This window comes from Phocoena sinus, chromosome 7 (assembly GCF_008692025.1).
Source record: "Phocoena sinus isolate mPhoSin1 chromosome 7, mPhoSin1.pri, whole genome shotgun sequence".
Lineage (NCBI taxonomy): Eukaryota > Metazoa > Chordata > Mammalia > Artiodactyla > Phocoenidae > Phocoena > Phocoena sinus.
In genome coordinates, this window is record NC_045769.1 from 67299752 (window position 1) to 67324962 (window position 25211).

The window sequence follows — 25211 nt, forward strand, 5'->3', positions numbered from 1 at the left end:
CACCGCGATGAAGAGTGGCCCCCGCTTGCCACAACTAGAGAAAGCCCTCGCACAGAAACGAAGACCCAACACAGCCAAAATAAATAAATAAATTAATAAACTCCTACCTCCAACATTTCTAAAAAAAAAAAAAAAGAGGAAACCAGGCAGCATTTGTGAAGAGGGAGGACCTCTAAGGGGAAATTTATGAGGCACCAGTTTGACAATGGATGGGAACAGCTAGCCAGCAAGGGACTCTGTAGGTACTATGGTAGCTCGGAATGGATGAACCTTCACAAAGTTGCAGTGATACAGGATGAATAAGTCTGGAGAGCTAACGTACAGCATGATGACTCTATTAATAATACTGTATTGTAGACTGGAAATTTGTTAAAAGAGTAGATTTTAGGTGCTGTAACCACACACACACACACACACACACGGTAACTATATGAGGAGATGGAAATGTTAATTAGCTTCACTATAGTGATCATTTCACTATATATGTATATCAAAAGATCATGTCATATACCTTACATATATACAATTTTTATTTAAAAATTTAAAAAACAAAATGAAAGGTGTATCTTGACCCTTCAAGGGAAAAGCGAGAAAATCAAGGTGAAATTTTAAAAATGTATCCTGGGTTTCCCTGGTGGCGCAGTGGTTAAGAATCCACCTGCCAATGTAGGAGACACAGGTTCAAGCCCTGTTCCAGGAAGATCCCACATGCCGCGGAGCAGCTAAGCCCGTGTGCCACAACTAGTGAACCTGCATGCCACAGCTACTGAAGCCTGCATGCCTAGAGCCTGTGCTCTGCAACAAGAGAAGCCAGGGCAATAAGAAGCCCATGCAAGGGAGAGTAGCCCCCGCTCACCACAACTAGAGAAAGCCTGCGCACAACAACAAAGACCCAACGTAGCCAAAAATAAATAAATAAAATGAATAAATTCATTAAAAAAATAAATAAAATAAAAATGTATCCTACATTGAATGTATACTTTAACATGATGATTTTATTTTATGTGAATTTCACCTCAATGGAAAAAAAAAATATACGGAGAAAAAAAAAATGGGTGAACCCCCAGAACATTTGTAGTAATTTAAAACCCTGAAAGTGAGAATATTGTGAGCTTACATCAAAGGAAAAAAAAAAAGAAAGACTGCCTTTGGAGGCCGTTTTAGGAAGAAGAAAGGACTGGCTTGATGGAAGCCCTCTATGTGATTCTGCAGAGCTGGCACGGAAGCCTTTGTTCATTCCCTCAGGAGGTCCCACAGAACCAGCCTGGGGCATATATACTCAGAATCCCAATACAGTTTTGATAAAGATTATTGTACCCTTTAGCTTCTGAATATATATGGAAAAGCTTAAGATAAATAAAATACTTAATAAAATTTCTTTATTAAAAAGCCAAAATTATATAAAATAGAAACTATTCCCCTCCCCCCCCCAAATTCCAGGATGGCTTTCCTGAATCGTCTTTAGGGTCCAGGATGAAAGAAGAAACAAGATAACTGGGCTGGAGTAACAGTGCAGGGTAGCTAGGACTCTTCTGCTATTGTTTGTAATGGTTGGGGATTGGCAAGAGGAAACTCCAGAGAGGAATGGAGAAATGAGGCTGACAGACTTCCTGTGGAATCCCGGGAAAAGCCAGAGAAGGAGAGCATTGCTTTTGTGGAGAGAAGGAGACAGGAAGAGTCACTTCACTTGAGGTTGCTCTAAAAACGTAAAGGAAGAGTGTTAGAAAAAGTAATGGTAGGAGACAAAAAGCCAAGACAACAGCCACCTAAAAGAGAAATCAAAAGTGGGAATCAGAAGGGAGGGAGAGAGACAATCAGTGACCGCACACCATCACAATATCTGACGGCTGAAGGCTCTGCTGGGCAGGGTTGTCAAAGAACAAATACATGCAACATCATACAAAAGCCTGGTATGTCAAAAGGCTTGGGCATGGAGACTCTTCAGAAAAGTGAGGGACAAGTGGATTTAAAGACAATAGGTCTGGGTTGGAGGAGAAGAAAGTGGGATGTACAGGTGTAGATTAGCATAGAGACTGGTAGTTCTTTCGCCAATATCTTGACCTTTTCTCTGCTAATATTTTCAAGCTAGTCACCCAGCCTCCCTGGCAGTTAAGTGGGGTCATGAAGTGGCTAGGTTCTGACCCATGGGTATGAGTAAAAATCATATGTGCAATTTCCGGGTCTTGTTTTTAAGAGAAGTGTCTTTCTCCTCACCATTCTTTTCTTACCCCCTACCCACGAGTGAGAATGTGAACATGGTGGCAGGAGACCAAATAGCCAACCTGGAAGTTGTATGTGAAGTATCAAAGGTCAACAAGATAGAAGTAACCTGAGTTCCCACAACCAGGGAGCTGCCATACGGGCAGTGGGCTCCTTATGCTTAGACCCTATGTTTAGAGATAAACTTTATTTTCTTTAAGCTACATAATAACCTTAATCATAAGCTATATTCTATAATGTAGCTAAAGCGGCTATTACTTTGTTACATCAGCCAAACTAATACATAGATACTAAAGAAAAGCTATTTAAATATATGCCTCTCTTTAGTATACTATTTTTAAAATACATATTTTGATTCTTACAAAAATATACAGACCCAGAACTAACCCATCAAAGATCTATAAAGCCAGATGAGAATTAAGGAGGCTTAGCTGGACAATAACATGGTGGAAAATACACGTATGAAAGAAGGGAAATAGGCTACTAGAATTAAAAATATTGATTTGCAAGAAAAAAGAACTTTTTGAATTCAATTTGAGACATACTCTCTTTTCTGACTGCCACAGTAACTTCAGAAATTATTTTTCAATGTGGAAAATATGGCAGAAATATATACAGTAAGATGCCTATTAGAAAGGAGACATTTCAGAATACAATAGAAAGACCAGCACAAAGAGGAAAGTTCTACCTGACCTTCAAGATCTGTAAGAGTAGGGGAGTATGTTAAATGATCTGAAGAATATTCCCTACGTGGTAAAGCTGATGTCTCCAAAGAGCAAAATAAACATTCGAATCCCCTGTGAGAACATTTAATAGCACACCTAGGTAGAAATATCAAATGAGAAGTCAAAATAAGAAGAGGCAAGGAGTAAAAGAGGCTAAGGCAACAGGGAAACAAGATAAATCCTGTGTGGGTGTGGGTGTGCGTGTGTGCACACTTTCAAGCATGCATAAAGACAAAATGTGTTGAGACTATTTAAAATAGATTAATTTTTTCAATGGTACAAACTATTAAGAACAAGAAAAGATAGAGAATTTGATGAGAACATATGTTAAATTCTCTTTAATAAAGAAATGTTATTATTTTCGACTAAATAAAAACAAAACAGCTCAAATATCCCCTCATCTGTAAGACCTTCTTGGTCCATACCCCTTTCAACAGAAATATTCTGCTCTGTGCTGCTTCACACACTTTTCCTTACTTTTACCAACTCATTTTATGCTCTACTGAAAACTGCTTGCATCTTCTTTTCCCATCACTAAAACTGGGAGTTCCTTGAGGGCCAAACCATGTTTTATTTCCTAGTGTCTTCCATTCTTAGCATATTGAATAAAAGAATACTTGAGGACAATTTTGCCTGCTGGGAGGAAAGGGAGATGAAAAGCCAGAAAAGAGCTGGCATCAATGGTATTTCAAAAAAAGGACTGAAGAAGGCAAGTGGAACACAAATAAAAATATTTTGGTAGGATGCCTGCAGTAAAAGCTGCCAAGAACAGCTGTGGTTGGAAAAGACTCAGCATAACACCCAGGACTACAATGATCCACAATTGCTTACCAAGGACTGGTATTTGTTTAGTTTGGCTTCTGATTTCCAGCTTAAGATGTATCATAATGGGACCATACTCTTCTGTTCTTTCAAACATTGGGGAAATAAAGTAAGAAAACTGAGGTTACTATATAGTGGTCATTGCTCTCCTAAAAGTGTAAGTTTGAAGAAAAGCAGACTAGAAAGAGGTCAGCTAAAGAACTGATCATTACATATATTATACTATATATCTAATATATATATAATTATATATAATACAATTATAATTATATATAATGCAATTATAATTATATATCATTATATATGAATTATATATATATATATATATATATATACATACATATCACATACACACATGAAAGAGAAGATAAAATTAAGGGATGGTAAACAAAGCTTGAGGCCATTTAAGCCATAGGCAACATTGACATTTTGTTGTAGAAAAGGAATTATAATGTAATATCCTTCAGGTAAACTCCTTCTATGAAAATATGTGAGCATTCACTGAATGAAAAAGCACCTTACAAATACCAAACGTAAGATATCAGCCACCACATTTATGGGATACCAATACTACCCACTGTGAGCATATATCACAGAATATAATGGAAAATGAGTCACAATATATCAAGGGTGTGCTTGCAGTATTTTGCAAATTCTATAGCAATATTATTATTATTATTTATTTATTTATTTATTTATTTTTTGCGATACGCGGGCCTCTCACTGCTGTGGCCTCTCCCGTTGTGGAGCACAGGCTCCGGACGCACAGGCTCAGCGGCCATGGCTCACAGGCCCAGCCACTGCGCGGCATATGGGATCTTCCCAGACCGGGGCACGAACCCGTGTCCCCTGCATCGGCAGGCGGACTCTCAACCGCTGCGCCACCAGGGAAGCCCTCTATAGCAATATTGAAATAAAAGTCTTTTCTGCTTTATTATCCTTCTAAATAATTCTTAAAATAAACATTTATGTAGCATTGATTTGAACAGAGTAATCTATTTGGAAGCGACAGAGGCAACTATGCGATACTAATAAGTGCTGAATGGTCTACCTTATCAACCCCATTGGACATACCCTTATTTCTGAATAAATCATATTTGAGGATCTAGAATAATGTTTTTTCAATGTTTTCAACACTGAGGATCCCTTTTAATATCAATATTACCATTCACCACATTATCTTTTAATTGCGAAATACACACCAAAAAAGCCACTTTGTACTTGCAATCAGTTTAAGTGAATACATTTCATTCAACTACGACAGCATAGATTTCAAAAAAAAACAAAGAAAATTAAAAATATTTATTAACTTTACAAGGTTTCATTCTTTTTTTGAACAGTAGATGACCAGATACCTTAGATAATTTTTAGAAGGTTATAAGCTCTGGCTGGATCAAATTGATCAAAAAGAAAAACTAAAAATTTAAAGTGCTTATATGCTTTATCCAATAACATTTATAGAAAATGATGTATCAAGTAATTATTAACTAAATACAAAGCTGCTTTAATTCTACTTTTTAAAAAATTTGCAATTAAATATTTTTGCTTAGGTGATATATAAAATCTCTAAAAATAAGAGAAGAAAAAAGGTTGCATTTCCTGTGGGTGCCCACTTCAGATACATGCCCTTCATCTGAGAATTTTTCTTTGATTTCCAAGCCTTGCTCTTACTAAGCATCTACTCCTCCAACCAGAGTAGTAAGTTTAGTCTTATTAATAATCAAATGAATGACTTCACTAGTAAGTTTGAAAGAATTCTTTAAATTCTTTTTCCTTGGAACTTCTAAGCACTTCTGACTTAGGTGGTTGTATAAGCAATTCAGTAACTTCATCAGATTGAGTGAGTAGAGAAGCAGCACAGGTCAAAATTACCTACACCAGCATATTTGCCAGTGAATAAACTCTAGGATACAAGGCAAGCATTTCTGAGCCTCCAACTCTCCTCTGTTTGATGATGCTTTACATTGTGTGTACAGAACTTTATAACTGATTTGTAAAAAAACTTATTGGGGTATAGTTGCTTCACAGTGTTGTGCTACTTTCTACTGTACAGCAAAGTGAATCAGCCATATGTATACACATATCCTCTCCCTTCTGGATTCCATCTAGGTCACCACAGAGTATTGAGCAGAGTTCCCATGCTATACAGCAGGCTCTCACTAGTTATCTATTCCATACATAGCAGTGTATACATGTCAATCTCAATCTCCCAATTCATCTCACGCCCCCTTCTCCCCCTTGGTTTCCATACGTTTGTTCTCTACATCTGTGTCTCTGTTTCTGCTTTGCAAGAAAGCAGGAATAGAGAAAGGTTCATCTGCACCACTTTTCTAGATTTCACATATATGCATTAATATATGATATTTGTTTTTCTCTTTATGACTTACTTCACTCTGTATGAGAGTCTCTAGGCCCATCCATGTCTCTACAAATGACCCAATTTTGCTCCTTTTAATGGCTGAGTAATATTCCACTGTGTATATGTACCACATCTTCTTTATCCATTCCTCTGTTGATGGACATTTAGGTTGCTTCCATATCCTGGCTTTTGTAAATAGTGCTGCAGTGAACACTGGGGTGCATGAGTCTTTTTGAATTATGGTTTTCTCAGGGTATATGCCCAGTAGTGGGGTTGCTGGGTCATATTGTAGTTCTATTTTTATAGTTTTTTAAGGAAACTCCATACTGTTCTCCAGAGTGGCTGTATCAATTTACATTTCCACCAACAGTGCAAGAGGGTTCCCTTTTTTCCACACCTTCTCCAGCATTTACTGTTTGTAGACTTTTTGATGATGGCCCTTCTGACTGGTGTAAGGAGATACCTCATAGTAGTTTTGATTTGCATTTCTCTAATAATTAGTGGTGTTGAGCATCTTTTCATGTGCCTCTTGGCCATCTGTATGTCTTCCTTGGAGAAATGTCTATTTAGGTATTCTGTCAATTTTTCGATTGGGTTGTTTATTTGGTATTGAGCTGCATGATCTGTTTGTATATTTTGGAGATTAATCCCTTGTCAGTTGCTTTGTTTGCAAATATTTTCTCCCATTCTGAGGGTTGTCTTTTCATCTTGTCTATGGTTTCCTTTGCTGTGCGAAAGCTTTTAAGTTTAATTAGGTCCCATTTGTTTATTTTTCTTTTTATTTTCATTACTCTGGGAGGTGGGTCAAAAAAGATCTTGCTGTGATTTATGTCAAAGAGTGTTCTTCCTATGTTTTCCTCTAAGAGTTTTATACTGTCCGGTCTTAAATTTAGGTCTTTAATCCACTTTGAGTTTATTTTCATGTATGGAGTTAGGGAGTGTTCTAATTTCATTCTTTTACATGTAGCTGTTCAGTTTTCCCAGCACCACTTATTGAAGAGACTGTCTTTTCTCCATTGTATATTCTTGCCTCCTTTGTCATAGATTAGGTGACCATATGTGTGTGGGTTTATCTCTGGGCTTTTATCTTGTTCCATTGAACTATATTTCCATTTTTGTGCCAGTACCATACTGTCTTGACTACTGCAGCTTTGTAGTATAGTCTGAAGTCAGGGAGCCTGATTCCTCCAGCTCTATTTTTCTTTCTCAAGATTGCTTTGGCTATTCAGGGTCTTTTGTGTTTCCATACAAATTAAAACATTTTTCTTCTTCTAATTCTGTGAAAAATGTCATGGTAATTTGATAGGGATTGCACTGAATCTGTAGATTACTTTGGGTAGTATAGTCATTTTCAAAATATTGATTCTTCCAATCCAAGAACATGGTATAGCTCTCCATCTGTTGTGTCATCTTTGATTTCTTTCATCAGTTTCTTATAGTTTTCTCAGTACAGGTCTTTTGCCTCCTTAGGTAGGTTTATTCCTAGGTATTTTATTCTTTTTGTTGCAATGGTAAATGGGATTGTTTCCTTAGTTTCTCTTTCTGATCTTTCATTGTTAGTGTATAGGAATGCAAGAGATTTCTGTGCATTAATTTAGTATCCTGAAACCTTACCAAATTCATTGATTAACTCTAGTAGTTTTCTGGTGGCATCTTTAGGATTTTCTATGTATAGTATCATGTCATCTGCAAACAGTGACAGTTTTACTTCTTTTCCAATTTAGATCCCTTTTATTTCTTCTTCTTCTCTAACTGCCATGGCTAGGACTTCCAAAACTATGTTGAATAATAGCGGGAGAGTGGACATCCTTGTCTTGTTCCTGATCTTAGAGGAAATGCTTTCAGTTTTTCACCATTGAGAATGATGTTTGCTGTGGGTTTGTCGTATATGGCCTTTATTATGTTGAGGTAGGTTCCCTCTATGCCCACTTTCTGGAGAGTTTTTATCATAAATGGGTGTTGAATTTTGTCAAAAGCTTTTTCTGCATCTATTGAGATGATCATATGGGTTTTTGTTTTGTTCTGTTTTGCGGTACACGGGCCTCTCACCGTTGTGGCCTCTCCTGTTGCAGAGCACAGGCTCCGGACGCACAGGCTCAGCAGCCATGGCTCACGGGCCCAGCCGCTCCGCGGCATGTGGGATCTTTCCGGACCAGGACACAAACCCGTGTCCCCAGCATCAGCAGGCGGACTCTCAAACACAGCACCACCAGGGAAGCCCGATCATATGGTTTTTAAAAGATAAGTTCTATCATTGTTTTTGACACTTTCTTGATTTTGCCAGCAGCTATGAGGTACACTATGGGGGGAAAATCACATGTGGCCCCAACCAACTCACCAAGAAGCACTCTTTACTCCCTAGGCTCACTCCTAATGTAATGAAATATTTTGTGGTAGCAAAAAGGGTCAGTTGTAATCTTCAGATTGTGTGAATCTGACTTGAAAGAAGTTTAGGTAAGTAGAAAAAAAATACCTCGTAATTTTTCAGTTCACAACTCAGTAAGTGGAAAATTAGGACACAGAAGAGGGGATTTTCCTACAATCCCTCATCTACTCTGCATTCTTTTAGGAATAATTTTAGGTAAAATTATAAATTAGAAGAGCTTCAGCTCTAGTTCTCTTTTTGTTGCTCTTTTGCTTGATTTCATTGGAGCTCTTCTTTAATTCATATATGTAGAACACTACTGGGGCCCCACAAACCTTCTCTTAGAAACTAAGTCACTCACTATGCTGGTTGTGATTGATAGCTTTATGGCTTTAAAGCCCTGATATTAACCATCCCCAAAGAAAGAATGTGAAGGGTGGGTCTAAATGAAAAGGAATGTGTTCCTAACATATTACCGCACTTTTGAACAGCCTCCCAAACTCATACCACATAAATAACAACATTCATAAGGATAATCCACCATAATCCTACTGTATACTTCTTTTTCCACTTCTAATACATTACCAAATCATTCTTTAAGCCCAACTCAAAATTTGGGTCTCCTAATAAACCTTTTATAATTAATCTCAGAGCATTTCCCATCCCTGTGAAGGCTATTATTTCTAGCACTCCATAATCCTTCCACATATATAATTTTCTCTGCCTGGGCTGTAGACAGGGCAAAGAGGTGAATGGATAGTCCTGATGCTGGCTTCACAATTATATGAAATGGTGTAATCTGTGTAAATGTCAGTTTGTTTAGTTCTTGGTTCATACTGTCTTTCTGCTGCTATTGCCCCTAAATAACAAAGATGCCTAACTTTGTGAATTTCAGAGTCCAATTAAATGAAAGAGCTGTTTGGGTGTTGTTAGTAAATATTCGCTAACACTGATGACAATGAGAGCTATGTTAATAAGATAACACACTTCAATTTCCAAGAGGGGGAAAAAGACACTCTTAGTTTTTCAAGCATCTGCTTAAAAATAGCATAGCAAATGACCTATCACCACTGTGCTGAAAACTCACAGATGGAACATTTTTGTTGGTATATCATATGTGACTATGATCTGTGTACAAAGATCTTTGAGCACCACACACTTTGAACTCTGTTTTTCTGTTGCTGTGGAACATTTTCGTTTATTTGTCCTCTAGCCCATTTCTGTAGCATTGGAGAATAGACAGTGTAGCTATATGAACAGAATTGGGGGTAGCCTGTGTCAGCGGAGGAGAAGGAAGCTGATGCAGTTGTCAGTCTGGAATTGTGCCTGATATTCACACTCAAATTCTAACTGAGCTAACTGACCACAAATCAGACAAAAGCTTACAGCATAAAAAGACCTGAAATGGTTGAGAAACATAAAAGAAAAGCCGGATTATTATTATTTTTTATATTTAAATATCTATAAATTATCGCCCAAATTATTTTTTCATTTTAGTGTAATGAGTGGCTTTCCCCTCTATTTCTTACAGTTTTAAGAATTTGTAATGAGCCAATATTTATGAAAATTAACAAAATACCATTTTCTCAGTTAAGAAACACTAAAATTTTATACTCAGGGCATTCAAAAGGATAAAGGAAAAGTGCAAAATAATTTTTAAATGCACAAAACACTGCTGGGTTTAACAATAATCATAGAGCTAACGAAGTAGTTAACTGGCTCTCCATAAAAATACATTTATTTATATAAAGAATGCATAGCCCATGATTTACAAATAATAAAATATAAATATTCTTTATTGTAATTCTATTTAATCAATTGATTCTCACAGAATCAATTATTAATTGACTTTTGCCTAATTTTTGTTTCTATCACCAACTTCTGGTTGCAATTGATAGATGAGTGTAGTTAGATATGAATACTGATTGATATTTTCATTTAAGTAAATGGGTAAAAGGAAAATGAAATATCAAAAACATGTTGAAACTTCACTCATTCATCAATGACATGAATGACTTCTCTCCTAAGCAGAATAATAATTTTTGATGACTAGAAGAATATTCACGTTTTTGTGCTATTCACAATGTAAAAGGTACAGAAATGATATAATTTTAATTTGCATTTTTCACATTTTTTCCATCGCTCTTCCATTGCACAATCTACAAAACAATAAATGGATAGCCCTGATGTGTGGTATTTGCCAATTTCTGTGGAGTAAATAACTCCACCATGGCTGGCAAGTAAATATAATTTTATTTCAATATAATATTTATGGGAATAACTCAAAGTACAAAATAAACGCAAAAGCAAAACAGCTCATGATAACCATCAAAACAGTGTAAAACAGTATTGTTAGAATTTCACTGTTTTGATGATTATGGTGACATTTTTAAGATTATTTAAAAATCAAAATGGAGTAACTATGATTCAGGCATCCAAAATGGAGTCGGGTTACCATTGTAGATGTGGTTTCAGACACATTCCTGCATCACTGAGAACTTGAATTTTCTCTAAACTGTATCAAACTGAAGGACACCACCAACCATTTTCACAACAATATCTGCTAGCAGCTGCTAGCTGCAACCTTGTAGTTTCAAAGTCCCACCTCCACCTTTGCAACTATGTAATCATTTCAGACCCCAAACAAATCCTTGCTTAACAAGCACCCTTAGTTCTTGCCAGCTCCAGTCCTAATTATTGACAAACAACTTATGGAACCTTGTAGTTTTTTTGCCGTTGTAAGCCTTCCCCATTTTGTAGTCCTAGCAAACACAATTCAAGTGCTTCTTAAATCTGTTGTCTCCCAGGCTGCAGTCTTAACAAACCCCAAATAAATTCCTCTTTATTTCAATCAGGTCTCCGTTTCTGAAAATTTGGTTACCGTTACAAGCAATATTTTCACCCATATGTCCTCAAAACCTTGGACAAATGAATGCAGCTTATATAATACTCTGACATATACTCCTTTACACATGCATAGTTCTATTATTCAAGAATTCTAAGGTAATTGATTTTGCTACTCTATACAAAACACAAATTTGAAAATTGGAGAACTAAATGATTACCAAGAATAACCACAAAAATAGTATTTAAAAAATCTTTGCATGTGGCAAATTTGTATTTAATATTTTGGCAAGCATCTTGTGGTTTTTTAAGTATTACATAGACAATATAAAGGTAGTCTTTATTAAAAGCAAGGGCATATATGATAAATTATAAATGTTTTTACTTTTTAGGCAATACTAATAAAAGCTGTACAATGAAGACTTTCTTGAATTAATGATTTTATTTTATACTTAGAAAATTAAATCACACCCACATAGATTTCTGCAAGGGTTAAATTCAAGCCTAGATTAAGAAGCAAATCAGAGAAGAAAAAGATTTCATTGAGCAGGTCCTTTGAGGCTTCCATAGAAAGGGAAAGGTGCATGGTTAAGAGTGGAGGCACTGGAAGGAAGCTGGCCAGGGTTTGAATGTGGTTCTGCCACTTATTAAAAACAGGACCCTGAGGTCTTCCCTGGTGGCGCAGTGGTTGAGAGTCCGCCTGCCAATGCAGGGGACACGGGTTCGTGCCCCAATCCCGGAAGATCCCACATGCCGCAGAGCGGCTGGGCCCGTGAGCCATGGCCACTGAGCCTGCGCGTCCGGAGCCTGTGCTCTGCAACGGGAGAGGCCACAACAGTGAGAGGCCTGCGTACCGCAAAAAAAAAAAAAAAACCAGGACCCTGAAAAAAGTCACTAACCTTCTCTGAGTTCCAGTTCCTTCATGTGAAAAATTAGGATTAAAAGTAATAGACATTAACTGTATAAATGCATGTAAAGTATAGCAGTAAACATCATTTTTTTAAATCTCACATTTCTTTTACCATTTGAAAGGAAACCCACCTTTCTTGCCAGGTTGCAATGGACTCTGTCTCTTAACTGGAAACTTTAAGAGATGCTAACTGGAACAGTAGCAATTGGTTTTTAAATACACATTCTTATTTATTACTTGTTTGCTGTCTGTGCTGCGGGCCTGAGGCAAGCACACGCCTCTACCCTATGATGCTTTTCCTGCTTACTACCCTTTTCCTTTCCTAATCCCATATTCTGAGTATATAAGTATACATTTTCAGTGCAATCGACCGCATTATCTTCTTTCTCCCTCCCTTCCTCTCCCCTCCTTCTTTCCCTCTCTGACTTTTAAGCCTCAAGTTACTATCCATTTCTTCTAGTAAATTGTCCTTGATAAATGTTATAGAAAATTTTCCAGAAATACCTGTGCCAACACTTATTTCTCTGTCCTGGTATTTACACAGAAGTCACACTCTCTTGATGTTCTGATGGTATCTAGAATTCAGGAGAATAAGTCCAAAAGACATCAAACACCTGCTGTGACTATTTCCCATAAATCCTATCCTAGAGTGCACTCATAAAAGCTCTCACGTTTCCATTAAGATGGTCTACAAGAGAGCTCTGCAAATAGCTGATGCTAATGAGATCATAGATATTTTTAAAGCCTGATGTGGTCAATCAAAGGGGAGGCAGCTGACAAGACACCCTCTTCTCTGCAGCTCCGAAGCACTTCCTGTGGGTAAGTGGGCCTGGCTGGGAGGTGCCACAATGCCCAGCCTTACACCCTCAGTCATAACAATGTCAGCAACTCTTCTTCCCTGTTCCTTTTACTCGAAAAAGAAAATGTCATTCAGAAAAAGACTAAGTGCTTCAGCTTCAGAAAAACCTAAGAGGACAAAATTCTGACTATCTGCCCTGCAATTTAAACACAAAGAGTTAGTCAGCCAATACAGCTTATTTACTTTGAACCCAACCCATGTAATATTTACTGAGTGTCTCTCATTTGAAATGGAATCTATGTGCTATTTTATTAATTAGCAGTAGATTATACTATATTTCCTAAACAGTTAGGAGATGTTTTCAGAAGTCTGAGAAGTGATGCTCGAATGAGAAAGACTGCTAATGCTGTTTTCAACAATAATTACGGGAAACAATATAATAATACAGAAGTACAGGTTCCAGAGTCACACTGACATAAAGACTAAAAGCTGGCCCCACTACATATTAGCTTTGTGATTCTGGGCAGCTACTTAAAATCAGCATCAGATGCTTCATAGGTTATGCTAATTAAGATAACATACGTAAAATGTAAGTGCAGTCCCTCGCACTGAGTGTTTAATGAAAGTTCAATAAATGGCAGCTAGTACTGCTATGACTATTATTCTGAACCCTTATGACTTTTTAGGACTAATGCCAGCAAGAGTGGAGAATATACTTTGGAAATTCTTACTTCCATAGCTGTTGTGTTGAATCTCATGATATCCTCTGAATAATGTTCCAATGCCTAGGCCAGGAGTAGCAAACAGGTAGTTAGTAAACTGAATACAACCTCAAGAAGAATTTCATTGGATTAGACAGGTTTATTGTTATTATTGTTACCATTAAGTCTAATTCCTTTTAGGGAGGTATACTCTAGATCCGCCATACCTTCATGTCATACACCTGGATGCTTTCTCACAGTTCTATGACTTGCCTGGTTCTGAAGATATTTGGATTTGCATCTCTAATCTATATCTTTTCCAGACTTTTCTCCCAGCCTACCAAAACCACAGCTATCATATGTCTCCTTTCCTCTGGAGAGTTATTCTCTGCATAGGTAGTTTTCCAAAATAACTGTTAATAAAATTTGTGTTGTCCCTCATTGGAACCATTATCATCATCATAGCTAACGCTTCTTGGGCACTTACTAAATATCAAGTACAATGTAAAGCATTTTGCCTATATCGCCCATTTAAGCCACCATTAAACTTATAATGTAGATACTATTTTTTATTGGTATTTATAGATGAGGAAACTAAACATCAGAGATACTACCTTACTTGCCCCTGAGTAGACAACCTTTGATGAGAATATAAGCAATTTGAGTATAGACATTACATTTTTAACTACTAGATAGACTACATAGGCCACCTACATGTGGAATTTTTTTTTTTTTTTTTGCGGTACGCGGGCCTCTCACTGCCATGGCCTCTCCCGTTGCGGAGCACAGGCTCCGCGCCCATGGCTCACGGGCCCAGCCGCTCCGCGGCACGTGGGATCTTCCCGGACCGGGGCACGAACCCGTGTCCCCTGCATTGGCAGGAGGACTCTCAACCACTGTGCCACCAGGGAAGCCCTGTGGATTTCAATAGACATTCCAAAGGAATCATCCCAAAGCGATTACATTAATGGTGGGAATTCCAATTATGTGGTAAAAGATATTTTAGGACAGAAAAGCCTCTTAAAGTATACTGCCTAAACGCCTGTACATTCTGTTGACAAGTAGGGTTGACCCTATCAATATTAAAACACAATTAGCACATAAATGAGACAAATGTAGATATTTAGTTTTATAAATAACATTCCATGGCTTCAAATGACTATGCATTTTAAACATATTCCAGATAAATCATTCCTTCCAATGCATCATTCTTTTGCAGCTTTCTTTAGAAATTTTAGTTAGAATATTCCTTTGTGGTAATGAGATGTTCTGGAGTGTTCACTTATACATCTCAAAGACAGCTTTGAAGATAATTTTTAAAATCGTAAATACATGAGTATTCTATTTATTTTCCAACATTTCACTGTCAACAAAACAACATACACAACTCCTTAGTCCAACCATCATTACTTAATTTTACTCAGTCCTTATGAAACTGTCTTTTTTACAGTTCTAGTGTACTATTCTTTGAGTGCATTATCTGTTTAATCAAGACAGACCAAAACGGCATCAATTAAAATAACCCACATGATTGTCTTCTTTTTGGGGGGTGGAACCTAAAAACTAAAAGCACCAGATGGAATATTCTATTGGACTTGTATATAGGTACACTAATAGTACACAAGCATAAACACTGAAAACACAAAGATGTCCTCAAATACAATAATATAAATAACTCAAGCAAAAAAGACTACCAGAGGCATATTATATTTGGAGGGAAAAAGGATTATCTGAATCTTATGCGATTTAAAATACCTTAAAATCAATCTATTTTCACATTTTTCAAATGAAAAAACATGATATAATCACGGTCAGAGCTACTTGTAACAGAACTAAAACTAGATTGAGGATCTTCTGGCTCCTCGGTTGTGGCTTTTTCAGTTACAACAAATTGAAGGAATTTGCAGTAGAGTCTCATTCTCACAAATTCACCTGATGCACTAGGGAAAGCAAAATCATAGCAAACCTAAATATTTTTCTTTTACAATAGCTCCCACACACAAGCAGCTACTTCACTGATAAATAAAGAAACAATGTTCTATATTAACACCATAGAAGAGGCAAAAATGTTATGTGGGATTTACTGTATATACACTATAACAGTGTATAGTGTTAATATTTTGCATACTTATTTTAGATTGCTCCTTTTAAAATATAAGTGAAAGTGAGAAAGTACAGCTAAAGCAGCCATCACCCCTTCTTATATCCTTTCTCTCTAGAGGAACCAATCCCCACATTGTTGTGTATCAGCCCTTCCTATGTCTATTTTTACTTCCATAAAATAGAGTGTTGTCTGTATGTTTTAATTATGTAAGTACTGTCTTATTTGCAACTTGTGTATTTCACTCAACAGTATATATATATATATATACACACACACACACACACACACACACACACACACACACACACATACGTTGTATACATATATATAAACCTAACTCTTCAGTTCAATCTGTTATCCAATATTTATTAAGTGCCTACTAGATACTAGGCATACAAAGACTGCGTTCCTACCTTTGATGAGCTTACACTCATTTCTTTAAAACTCATTTTGACGGCTCTGCTTAAAGGTAGAATGTAAGGACATGCAGATAAGGACAAACAGGAAGGTAGCATTCACAGTGAAGGCAAGGTGATCTGTTGAATATGAGGTAGGAGGTGGAGGGACTTGATGAGTCTGATGAACACTCTGCTCTTTGAGATAGAAAAGAACACGACCGTGGGCACCTTAGGAGGATCTTTTGTGGCAGTAACAGGCAGCTGAGTTTGAAAACATACAGTTTCGTCATTTTCTCTAAAACTTCCTTAAAGTGTTCGGATGTTTTGAATAAAAAGGAAATAAGGAGTGAAGGATATGGGAGGAAAATGGTTGAGTCCAAGACTCCAAAAAAAAAAAAAAAAAAGCTGAAATAATGGAGCGAATGTAAAGGGTGGAGTGGAAAGATATGTAAAGACAAGACGTGGGTGTTACGTTGGGGGAAAACAGGATGAGGTAAAAAAAGTGGGTAGGGGGAGAAAGGAAGTGGAAGGAAAACAGGTTATGGTCTGAGTTTGGAACACTGAAATTTGATATTTCGGTGATAGAGCTGTACTAGTTTATAGAACTATCCTGGGTGAAGCTGTGGACGTAAGCAGCTATATGGAGTGGAGGTAAAGGACGTGAATGGAATGGAAGACTCCAGAATAGAGGTGGTCAAGGAAACATGAGGCTAATGGTTCAATGAGCCATCACATGGCTACTGACATCATGGCTTGGTGGGCAAAACTGAGATGGAAAGAAGTTAGAAAACCATTGCCAAAGGTTTTGTATGTTGGTGAAATACCGGGAGATTCAGGCAAAGAGGATGAGTATCATGAGAGACGTGGTAAAGTGTTCATGTAGAAAGAAATATTTGATATGAGCCTCGTAGCAGGTACATAACTTTAGAGTTAGAGATTGAGAGGCAGAGTAGAAGACATTTCAACCTGAAAGATGGTCTAAGTAAGGTCAGAGGAGGCAGCAATGGTTGACTATTTCTGATTTATCATACTGGATCTCTCAGATCTCTCAGATGAAATGATCTGAAAATAATTCCACTGTATCAGCCAACGGCTTTTATAGTACACTCAAGTGGGTATTTTCCAAATGGACCACTAACTCGTATCTATTTCCTCCACTCGTAATTGTGCCAACTACTTAAACTCCCACATTTCCACTAAACTAAACTTAATACTTAATGACTCAGCTGGTCCATGTCTGGTGTTCAGATAGGGACATGACCTAGTATAATAGATCTGCAACTGGTTCCAGGTCTGATCTCACAAGGCCAGGCTATTTGGTTCTTTTCCAACATAAGGAGCTGCAAAGTCAGAGTCTGGAGATGTCTTAATTTAATAGCTCATCAGAGGTGCCTTGACCTACGCTGCTTATCTTTTCCCACTTGGTGTCTGCTCTAACTTAAGATGCTATTTTGATCCTTGTTCTTAGAAGCATATTATTACAGGGTAGTAAGGAGCTTTTGAGGGTCATGTGGTCCTAAGTCCTGCTCAAAGACTTCCCTAAAATTTCTATGTTCAGTTTCTGCCTTAACACTCCTCCATTGTTTGAAAAATCACTGATCTAGGGATAGATTGCTATGTTTGTCTTTGCTATAGTAAGTTCTCAAATTAATACCACAATGCTGAGTAGACATGATCTGTCACTGTATCTCTGAGTTGTATTTATTACTTGTAGTCTATCATTTTGACATGTCTGAAAGCACCTACCACAGAGACTGTAACATAAGATACACTATATTTGTCAAAACTGAATCTAGATTTTCAATGCATTTTAACTGCTCGGTAAGGAGAATAGATATGTTTCGGTCATACTTCCACTACAAAGTTTCATGTCAAGATCTGATTTCTTTTGATTTTTTGTCTCTAATCCCACTATGAAATGTGCAGTCATTGTGAGGGAAATGACATTGGAGGAAGACTGTGACTTGGGTGCACATGGCAGCGTATTTATGCCTGTTTATTCAGAGAGAAAAGAGAGGGAAGTAAAGAAAGGAAGGAAGGAGGGAGGAAAACAGATTAAAATCTCAGCCATTGGGTAAATTAATAATATATCTCTGAATGTTAATTTCTACTTTTATAAAATGGGTACAATAATGGCTCCTAATCACACAACAACTTTAGGATATCAAATGAACCCAAGAATGTGAAAGTGTAAATTAGAAAACTCTTGTCCCTATATAAGACATACACTACCTGTTTTCATGTGAAATTTAGAATACCTATCATTTTGCCTTTTGATATTTCCACTTCCTAAATGCTATATATTTATCTGTAGAAACACTCTGTTTCAGGAAAAATGTGTTCCTTTCATCATACAGCTTCTCATTACTCGTGTGAAGCGCCAGGAACCTTGAGAGGGCAGAAAAAAAAAATCATTCCAGCTTCTCTGTAGCTCTCCTTTTGACAGCACTCAAGTACAGGCTGATTGGCTATAGAGCCACAGGGATTTGATGAAACAAAGTGTTCCACAGCAATACAGAATCCAGCTACTTCTATCTCAAGGGAAGTATAAGATATGACCTTGGTTCATTGCTGGTAAGTATGCTAGTTGCCTAGCAAAACTCAAAAGTCCAAGGTAAAAGCCATATGCCTTTACTGATTTAATATCATAATGTGATGTGCTGCAAGTTGAATAGCTTATAGAAAGCTTAGAATAGATGGAATTTTCTACTACCATAGCTGCTGTCTTGTACCACACAGTTTTATCAATTCCTATATTTGTAATGATAACAAAATGTTATGTTATACAATATGTTAATGCTTATAAAGCACTGAGTGCATCTGACATTTTAAACTTGAAAGATGAGCTCATGATGAGTGAGATTTAAATAACTGTATCTTAAAAGATCTCAGTGCGAAGCTAAATTTGGTTTCCTAATACTATACAAATTTGATAGTCATCAAAAATCCTTTTTTACTCTAAGGTAACTACTTTTTTTCTTGAAAGTAGAAAAATATATTAAAGAAATAAGATTCATCAATAACAATATTTCTAAAAATGTATGTTCATAGATTCATATGCAGATAAGATCACTGTACTTTAGCTGAAAAAATAAATAAAACATTTTATAAAAATTTGTGCATCAATTTGGGGCTAGCAAATAATCTGAAATACATTTCTAGAAACAAGAAATCTTTTAAACTATTTCTTTTACATTGGTTAACATGTTCAGATCTTTTATACAGCAAATATTTGAGGGAGAATTTTTGTTTTTTGATTTTTGGGGTTTTTTTCTCTCACTTTTTCTTTTTTTCCTTCTCCATAATGTGAATATGGTGAACTAAGCAGACTATTAAATCAAAAAGGCACTTTTTATTAAATCAATCATTTAATTATCTTTAAAAATCATGAAAAATCTTCACCAGATTTCATTTAATACAAAGTTAAATCAGCAATTTCATAAACTAACCATTGCCAACTACCACTGATAATAAATGATGAGTTGAAAATTTCAATAAATTCTTGGGCATCACAAAATATTTCTATTTTCTTCAACAGGAAAAATAACATCTGTTGGACATAACTCATAAAAACCCTTTACTAGTTAGCTGAAGTATTGCATGATTTAGCTGATCATGCCATTTGCTTACATAAACACAATCAGAACTACAGTTATCATTTTAGTTTAAATTTAAAATTGCTTTGTTGTGGGATATATAAATATTAACTGAAAAAAATTAATAAATATGAAAATTAATCTATCATTCTAATACTTCAACAAATCAAATCGTTTTCAGTTTTTAAAGCACCTTACCATTCTTTGACATTATGATACAGAGACTTTCCCTGACAGTGTAGGTAAAATTTTGTGTTCTGCTTTTCTTAACATTATCTCCTGTCTTCATACCTATCATGTAAATTAATTAATTGTATAAGCTACCATAACTTAATGCATCATTTCCCCACTCTTAGACATGTTACCTTCCTCTTCCTTGCCCCAGGTCCCATTTTTTGTTATTTCCCTCAAGAACCAACATTTTCAGTTATGCACTTTTCCCCATGTTTTTGATGTTTCCCCCTTCAGATAAATTCTCTGAAGTACAGACTTATAGATATGAATATCATTATGGCTCTTATATTTCCAAAGTGCTAAACAGACACTTCTATAAATTTCATTGCCATCAAAAGCAATATGGATGTATGCAAAATTTGTACTGCGACCTTCACCAGCACTTAGGTATCAGTATTTTCTGTTGAAGGGAGGAACACTAATTTCAAGGAGATGAAATTTCCATGATTTCATACTAATGAAATCTCATTAGTATTATTTTAATCTGTGTTGTTATTACTACTGGTGTTAAATGCTTCAAAATATTTGCTAATCATATTTCCTATCATGTAGATTATGTTTGGGGTTGTGTATCTTAATTTATATAAAAATTTATGTGTTTTTTTATTCGCTATTCAGACAGTAATGCTTTACCATATTAACTGCAAATATTTTTTTTCCAATATAGATTATTTTACTTTGGGATTTTTGGGGATCAGGTATGTTTAATATTTTTATATAAATATGTTAAGTATTTTGCAATGTAACTTTTTTATGTTACTTCAACACTCAGATAACAATCCTACCAAATATGAAACTTCCCCTGTGATTTGATTTTTAAAAATATTTGTCTACTTAATCCATCTGAAATGTATTTTGGCAATGTTGTGAGATGTGTTATCTAAATTTTTCTTTTTCAAACTCTAATACCAAAACCATTTACTAAATACTCCTTTTCCCATTGTTTTATAATGCCCTATTCATATACATTTATGTGTGTATATAATTCTTATCATACTATGTTGAGATTTTCTCTATTTTCCTAGATCTAACATGGTACCGAAAATGTTAAACTATATAATTTTTTACTATTATTTGATACCTGGAGTGGCTTTTCAACATTTATGGCTTCTTTTAAAAGATATCCCCTTATTCTCATTAGCTTATTTTTCCAAATGGATTTTTATTATTCCATCACCTTCTAAGAAAATCCAGTTGAGGGTTTTATTGAGATTATCCTTTTATATTCATAAATTAATGTGGAAAGCTTTAACAGATTTACCTTTATAAACGTTTACCAGAAACATAACCTGTCTCTTCATTAATTCCAGTATTCTTTTCTAACTCACAATAAATCACATTTTAAAGATATGTCCAATATTACATAACTAAAGGGCAGAGTGAGATAATGGAAAAGGTGAAGGCTATGGGGTGGAACACATAAATATATGGACATATATATACGTGTGTGTGTGTGTGTACATGTATGTCTAGGCTTTAATCCTGTGTGATCTTGGGCAAGATGTTTAGCCTCTTTGATTCTCAGTCATCTCCTTTGTAAACTGAAAGTAATGGTACTTCAGGATTGCTATAAAGAATAGGAATAATGTATATAAAACTACTGAATCACAGCATGTACCCAGTAAATGTTAGCTATGAGAATAATTTTTAATATAACACGTGCTTAGTACCTGACATTTTATAAAGTTCCTTCATATGTATTATCTCACTCGCTCTTTGATCTTCACAGAACCCTGTCAGATGATGATGTTGTTGCTATTATCACTGTTAATATTAAGGCCAAATAGGTAAACATATATCTTCTTTTGAATCAAAACACAAGCTCATTTCACATCATAATGATATATATAAATGTATTTGAAGATCACCTACATCACACAGTAACCTTGTCCCTGAATATTTGATGATTTTTTCCTGTTATAATAAGTGTAGTTGCCCTTTCATTATATTTTCTATTAATTTTGCTTGCTTAAAGGAATGCTGTCGATTTTGTATGTTTGTTTCATGTTCAATAGTTTTACTGAGTTCCTTATTACCTCTTAAAAATATGGTTAATTCTCTTGGTTTTCTGCATTGGCACATTTCCAAAATAAATTTTATGTTATGGAATCACATATTAATAAAATCAGCTACTTAACTGAAAAATAAACTAAGACTAGTTATCTATCATGATATCATGATATATTAAAATCTTCCTGTTGTAAATATAAATTCAAGATTATTTAGCTATTAATAGTCAGTTTCCTTTAGCCTGTAGATTGTACTTCCTTACAAAATCTTCCTGTCAGTCCTTCAAACCTCACCTTGTCTGACAGGAAGGAGTGATGTTACAGTGTGGCAGAAAAAGGAAAAAGAGAAAGCATACACCTTTTTTTTCTTTGTGGGCTTTAAATATTATTCTTAAGGATAAGAGAATAAAGGGATGAGTGGAAAAGAGGTATAAACTGCGCTCGCACACTTGGGAGAGTTTTGCTGCTTTTTCATTTCTTAACGCATGGTTGGCTATGCTCTTTCCCACTGAACCTAGAACTTCCACTGCCAAATACACACTCCCCACTTTTTTTTTTCCTCCTAGAATATCATTTCAGCTATGGGAGGATACCTATTTTTGTGCCTGGACTTGTCCTTCCCCATCTACTGTTGGAGTAGGGTGCTTCCTTTGAAAAGTAGTAATAATAAAATGTCATTTTTTCCATCGAATCAGTTGGTTAACACTATCAAATAATCCACTCCCAAAAGCATTCTAAATAAAGGAACCCACTGATGCCTCAGAAATATTTCATTTTTACTTAATCATGTTTTGTTTTTAGCTCAACTGTAAAAACAAAAACAAACTAGTAATAAAAGTTTAAAAATGACCAAGATGATACAATTATTTTCACTGTAGAAGCAGACAATCAGTTTCAGGTATAGTTTCCATACTCACGGGGAAAATGATTAGAAGTGGATGGATTGACACTGTCCCCACTGTCAGCACTTTCACTGCTGGAAACTTCATCATCTGATTCCCGCACAGAGGAGCAGGGGGAGGAGCCGTCAACTTCTTCAAACTTCCTCTTTAAAATTCCACTCATCGCTGCAGCGCTGTCACATGTACCTGTAGCAGGAACGGGAGCAATGAAGCATTGAAATATCTGACCGCTGGATGTGCAGCCAAGGTCTCCGGAGTCATTTTTATGTGGCTTTTTATACATGAGCTGAGCTTTCCCTTGAAAGGATCACTAAGCAGTTTTTAAAACAACATTTTCAAATTAACAAAAATTAAATTAAATATGAGCATTTGACCATTTGCTTACCAAAATGTATCAACTTTTTTAGACATAGTTCATTTTAATGCAATACCTTTATTCCTTTTTGTTGGCAAATTGAGAAAATCCACCCAAGTCCATAAAATTCTGTATCGAAAATAAACGCCAATGTTCCCCAAAGTCCTAAATGATTGCTGGAAGGAACACATGTAAATATGCAAAAACTTCGTACTCAAGTTTTAAAATGTAAGAAACCTAATTAGCTGAGCACTATATGAAATCAGATCTAAATTTTAGGTAGTTTTCATTGAAATATTACAATAAGGTGAAGTATGTCCCTATGACACCTGGTTGCTGAAGCTGTTGCTACTGTTTCGGAAACCTCCTAAGGCTAGTTAGTTGGGACGTGGCACTAGTTGGGTGGGAAGAGTGAGGTGTGGGGAGTGGGTACGGTTTCTCCTAAATCCTTTCTCTAGGATGAATGGGTTTTCCCCTTTCCTTGAGCTGCCCTTTCTCTACCTTCCCCATTTACCTCGACATATACATAGTCAGCTGAAGGGCATAAACTTTCCTTGCAGTGTAAGAATATTTTCAGGAATAACTTATATATAAATTAGCTTAGATATATGTGATGGTCTTACATTGTTAAATTAATTTAACTTAGCTGAAAGTATTGCTAAATTGATTCCATGCATTCTATCTTCCATCTCATTATGTCAGCTGATTTTAACTCTCTTTTGAGTTCTTAGTTACATTATCTAGGCACTGCCCTCAGGAATCTCTGTAATAACCCCTTCTCTGTGCAGATCACAGAGCAGGCAGCCTGACCAGATCCCCTTAGCTGGGCGAGTTTTCCAAATTTTAATTCAGTAGTTTTCAAGGTCGGCTACTGGGATTAGCAGCATAAGCATCACCTGGGAGGGAAAGGCAAATTCTCTTTTTTTTTTTTTTTTGCGGTACGCCGGCCTCTCACTGCTGTGGCCTCTCCCGTTGCGGAGCACAGGCTCCGGACATGCAGGCTCAGCGGCCATGGCTCACGGGCCCAGCCGCTCCACGGCATGTGGGATCTTCCCAGACCGGGGCACAAACCCGTGTCTCCTGCAACGACAGGCGGACTCTCAATGACTGCGCCACCAGGGAAGCCCCTAAATGCAAATTCTCAAGCCTCATTCCAGATCTACTGAATCAGAAACTTCCAGAGGGTAGGGCCTAGGATTCTGCTTTATGAAGCCCTCCAGGTGATTCTGATACATCCTCAAATTGGAGGGCCATTTGTCTAATTTCTAGTCTGTTCTCCAGTAGCTCCTTCCTTGGACTTTTCCTTCCTTGTACTTTTCCTTCCTTGGATGTGTCCACACACCAGCCCTAGAGAGTTATATAACCCAGCACTCAATTCCTAGTCAAAATATTCTTGGTCCGTCACTGGTGTGAATTCTATAAGTACAGTATTAGATGTCTCTTAAGTATCATTAATTTCAACTTACTCTACTCATCTATTCACGTGTTTAGTAACTGGTATGCATATGCTTGCCACCTTGTGTGGAGTAGGGGATACAAAAAGGAGTAGAATGTGTTACCTGCTCCCAAGGAGCAAGCATCCACTATGCTGGGCTGCATAGAATTGAGAATATCCTGCAAATTCATGTTCTACTGCCTTGTTTTACTAATTTATGCCTTTTTTCACGACTTATATTAACAATAGAGATAACTGATAGCAATAAGAAGATACTACACTGTCTATTGTTTTGAGAATAAAATCTCTACTCTGACTGATTTTACCACTATTCAGATTAGCTTATTATTTTCTCCATCTTAAAGAGTGTGAAATGCATAAGATGTTCATGCATATCTGAGAGGGTGGAGAGAAAAACAGATATTTTAAGTAA

At 36.3% G+C, this 25211-nt stretch overlaps 1 protein-coding gene across 1 annotated transcript in view; it reads right to left on the reverse strand.

Moving 5' to 3' along the window:
• Positions 1–23181, reverse strand: part of CSRNP3 (cysteine and serine rich nuclear protein 3) — a 68868-nt gene extending 45687 nt beyond the window's left edge. Inside the window, exon 1 of the mRNA XM_032638301.1 lies at positions 23004–23181. Coding sequence (XP_032494192.1) covers positions 23004–23151 — 148 coding nt within the window. The 5' untranslated portion in view covers positions 23152–23181. The remainder of the gene's footprint in view (positions 1–23003) is intronic.
• Between the last annotated feature and the right edge of the window lie 2030 nt (positions 23182–25211).